We start from the raw sequence: 4,564 nt of genomic DNA, 5'->3' as shown, positions 1-4,564 counted from the left end.
GACATACTCATTTTTACAAAGTGAGGATATCAATAAGAGACAAAAAAAAAATTTAGTGTATTAAAATATGTATTTTTTTGTATTTTAGTGTACATCTTCACTTTGTTAAAGTGGATATGCTCTCACTAAAGGACTCTCTCTCTCTCTCTCTCACAGCTAGATATAGCCTAGGAAAATTTCATTTATACTCTTTATATTTTTATAGTTTTTCAACTCTATTTTTATTACTATCTCAGTGATAGTCCAGTTTCTTGATCTAAAGAAAGATTAATCTCATCCTAAAGAGGATGATGAATAAATACTTGATTTAAAAATATCATATTTTAGTGTCATTGGTATTGTAATATATTTATCTAATGTAGTAGACTGGACATAACTTTTTCAGTAAAATTGTTGATAAGGTTTAGTTCAGAACCAACTAAATGATAGTGGAATAGTGTTCAACATATTTTTCATTATCTTTATAGAACTATTGATTTAGATTTATATTATTCTAATAACATAACAAAAAATTTAGGTGATGTGTTGATTATATAGATGCTATTATTTATTTAATTCTCATAAAGTTCATTCACAAACGAGATATGTTTCTACTTATAATAAAATAGTGATTTTTTTAGAAATTTGCGAAACAAACTCTTGTGATTACATGCTTCAATCACTTGGAGATTCTTGCACTACATGAAATAAGTATGAATGTGTATGGCAGTGGTTTGTCGTCCATCATATCACATGCAAGGAAGGTTGCCTTTACCAAATAGCTACGCACACGCACTGGTTATAAAGGTGTTGAAATTCTATTGGTTGTCAAATACCATAAATATGTGATGATAATTCGGTTTTAGGCATAAAATGCATTAAATTTTAATAGCCAATCTCCCTTGGTTATATCATAAAGAACCCGTGTCTTTTTATCATTTATATTACTCATATCAGACCAGAAATACTTCCTGCATGTGCCACCAATACTATAGTACAAAACTGACGAAACCAAATATTGAAGGGCCGTGGAAGAAATAGCGACACGGATACAAAACAAACGAAAAGCACAAAGTGCCACGTCATGTCACTGACATTCATATGATGCCACGTAGATATATAACACTGGTGTCAGAATTTCACATCACTTTCTTTTTATGATTTTATGCTTTTCCTGGCTTCAACGACTCTTCAACCAATTAGCCGTCGTGCTACCTCCACGTCATTTTCTCCCCCATGGACCAGAAAATAATAACTAGTGTTAAATTTCACATTTTCGTGAAAATAAAATCTTCCTTCTAATTCGAATAAAGCTGGCATAGCAGTACTCGTATTCGTATATACCTCTCGCTCATATTCGAATAAAATATGGTTCCTTTAATATAAATAATATCTGTGATTACAGTATTACTTCAATATCATCATATAGTTAAATTTTATTGATTTTCTAATTAGAAGAGATGGGATAATATATATAAAATAATCGGACCTCAAACATGTCAAAGCATATTAAGCAAATGAAAAGTGAACTGTTGGATTGCCTTATCAGACGGGTCAGCATTGAACAACTTGTCTCCTCACCCACCCAAAAAAGTTTAAATTAAATAATCGACAAATTAGGCTCAACGGGCTCCCAAAATTTAAAATAATAATTTTTCCAAAAAATATAAAATATAAAATATTATGTTGAAAGTTGTGAATGAGCTCGCGCAAACAAACAAATAAATACAACCCCGCACCCACGCCGTCGATTATCCCACAACAAATGCAATCGTCATTACACACGTCATTGCATTTTGTTCCACGTTAATTACTATGAGTCTCTCCGCACTTTATTGTTTCTAATCCCTAACTTTTTAATTCTTCGGATGAACACGTGACTCTTGATGCACGTGTACCACCTTGATGCTCTCAACTGATTCTTCACTAAATTACGTTTATGTCCTTAATATATTAAGAAAAAAACGTTATATAAGATCGGTATTTTGGTCATTTCATGAAGTTTCGGAGATGTTCATAATATTCTCCTTTATTTTAATAGGACCCGCAGTTAGCTGGAAAAAGAAAAAAAAAAAAAAGAAAGAAAATTCAGAAGCAAACAGTGTACCTGTAAAATTGGAGAGGTTTATAAACAGAGAGTATCATTTCGAGCTGATGGAGTAGTAAGTGCGTAGTTTAAGCCGCATTCCTCTGGCAGCGCAAGTTAGCGTCGAACAAAAAATAATATTTCACCAATCCGGTGATGCTTGGAGTTCTTTGCGCACGTCACAAGCCGTGGATCCTGAATTCAATCTCTTTGCTCGCTCACGGTTCATTCGCGGCTCACCACCAGCACCGGTTCGTTTACTCCCCGATTCATGTTCAATCTCCCGAACGCCGTAGACATCACTCCACCGCGTGTCGACTCGGCGTCGGCGGAGGAGGCTTGAGCGTCGGAGGCGGCGCGGCGTCGATATGGCACGCGATCCTTCCCTCCGACGGATGCAGCGGGTGTCGTCGCCGTAGGAATGGGAGGAGGAAGCCGGGGGAGGGGTCGTGGAACGCGGCGTCGGACGAGAGACCGGCGCGGTGGCTGCACCGAGCCGACTCGGCCTGGCTGCTGTTCGGAGTCTGCAGCTGCCTCGCGCCAATTGAGTACTGGACTGACTCGAATGACTCGAATCCCGAAACGGTGACGTTTTATGAAGAAAAAATTAGTAAGATCGACGGTGGTGGTGGTGGTGGTGATGATGATTTGAATGTAAAAAGATGTGAAATTATAAATGAGAGGCCTTTTAAAGTCACTGGTATTATTATGCTTCTACACCGCACTAATTGTTTCAGTTAATTACGTTTATTAAATTAATCGTTTTGCATAATCTTAATTACAATTAATCAATTTTATTTAGGGGTGCTAGCGGATGGGAGGTGTTTATTTAGAGCAATAGCGCATGGAGCGTGCTTGAGAAGCGGGGAAGAAGTGCCAGATGAGGAACGTCAAAGAGAACTTGCTGATGAACTAAGAGCTCAAGTAATTGCAATTTTTACAATTTTAATTATTTATTTATTTATGTAATTATAAGGTTGAAATTTTATAAAATGTCTGCTGCTTTTGTTATGTTATGTTAGGTTGTGGATGAACTTTTAAAGAGGCGGAAAGAAACAGAATGGTAAGCCTTTGCTTGAGATATGGTGATTTGTAAATGTTTTTCTATTGATTTGTTTTTTTTGGAGAAAATGTTTTTCTATTGATGGGTTGGTTTGTTTTCAGGTTTATTGAAGGAGATTTCGATACATATGTGAAGGAAATTCAACAGCCATATGTATGGGGTGGAGAGCCTGAATTGCTGATGGCTTCTCATGTTCTGAAGTGAGTCTTGTAACCATTTGTATTGCCGCTTTTTACTAGTTTGCTTATGTGAATTCATATTCAATAATTTCGATGTGCATGTGACCATGTGTGGCACTTCCTTATCAGAGATCAAATAAACCATCCCCATATGTCCTTGCTTGTGGAGTTAGAGCGATAGGCACAGATGGCATTTACCCAAAAGAGAAGGGAAAAGTTCTTATAATTATTCTTTGAGATGGCTTGGTGTAGAGGTTAAGCACTTTTTTTTTTCCTTTAAGAAGAGCATGTTCATTGTTGAAATCAGAAGTTTGTTTGTCAGTTAGGGTGGGGTATTGGCTGATGTCAACACATAAGAAATGAGTTTATTTCCAACAAGTCGTATCCAATTTATTTTTTCATTGTCAAAGTTCCCCTTGACCTTCTCTTATGATTCATATTTAGTGTTCTATTTATTTCTTGTGCTTCATCATTGTGTTTGACATACCTTTCCCAATCTGTGAGCACAGGAAGCCTATAGCAGTCTTCATGGTCGTTCAAAGCTCAGGTAATTTGGTAAACATTGCAAACTATGGGGAAGAGTATCAGAAGGATAAAGAATCTCCCATTAACGTGCTGTTTCATGGGTATGGTCATTACGACATATTGGAGACTTTCTCAGAGCAAAAGTAGTGAAAAAGCTAAACAAGCATGAGTTGGGGTATGTTTTTGTAGAAATTTACTTGTGTTTCATTTCGTTTTAAGTAGAGAGCTTGTAATTTTCATAATGGTGCATTCCAGTAAAACTGGAAGCTTTCTCAAGATCAATAAGGTTGGTTTAGCATTGCCAGTCAATTCAAGCAACAATTGAGCTTCCTAAATTTTTGTAGGTGCCGTGATTGTTTTTATTGTGATTGGGAAACTCAATCAAGATGTCAAATTATTAACAATTTTATTTTGGTTTGTCCATTTCTCCTTAGTTGCCTGTGAAAGTATCTATCTATTTTTTTTTTTTTTTTTTCGGCTTCTCTTCTCTTCTCTCTCTCAACTTGAGCTTGAAGCAAATATAACTACAAATATGAGTAGATTACCGGGGATTGGAATTGTTGGGATTATACTAATGATGCTTTGCATATCTTGTTTCGTGCTGATGACAACTTGTTTCAATGATAATATTTCATTTGTATATGAAATCCGATAATAGAGGAGGTGTAGGTGTAGTTCTCTAACTGCTTTTACTCTAGAGTTGTTTTCTTCATAACCATTTTGCAGTTCATT

General features: G+C 36.0%; 1 protein-coding gene across 1 annotated transcript; it reads left to right on the top strand.

The window, feature by feature from the left end:
* Positions 1 to 2,031: 2,031 nt before the first annotated feature.
* On the top strand, positions 2,032 to 4,255 carry LOC102630016 (uncharacterized). Its single transcript, XM_006492109.4, has 5 exons — positions 2,032 to 2,765; positions 2,868 to 2,989; positions 3,088 to 3,128; positions 3,230 to 3,328; positions 3,817 to 4,255. Exons 1-5 carry the CDS (start codon positions 2,222 to 2,224, stop codon positions 3,977 to 3,979), a joined length of 969 nt encoding a protein of 322 aa, XP_006492172.1. The 5' UTR covers positions 2,032 to 2,221; the 3' UTR covers positions 3,980 to 4,255.
* The last annotated feature ends 309 nt before the right edge of the window (positions 4,256 to 4,564 follow it).

Source organism: Citrus sinensis, chromosome 4 (genome assembly GCF_022201045.2).
Source record: "Citrus sinensis cultivar Valencia sweet orange chromosome 4, DVS_A1.0, whole genome shotgun sequence".
Taxonomy (NCBI): domain Eukaryota; kingdom Viridiplantae; phylum Streptophyta; class Magnoliopsida; order Sapindales; family Rutaceae; genus Citrus; species Citrus sinensis.
This window is presented reverse-complemented; position numbering and strand designations above follow the sequence as displayed.

Excerpts from the sequence above, each read along its gene's own strand:
- LOC102630016 (XM_006492109.4), top strand. The coding sequence starts at position 2,222 with ATGCTTGGAGTTCTTTGCGCACGTCACAAGCCGTGGATCCTGAATTCA. Across the intron at positions 2,766-2,867 it reads GAGGCCTTTTAAAGTCACTG|GGGTGCTAGCGGATGGGAGG; the intron begins GTATTATTATGC and ends AATTTTATTTAG. Across the intron at positions 2,990-3,087 it reads CTGATGAACTAAGAGCTCAA|GTTGTGGATGAACTTTTAAA; the intron begins GTAATTGCAATT and ends ATGTTATGTTAG.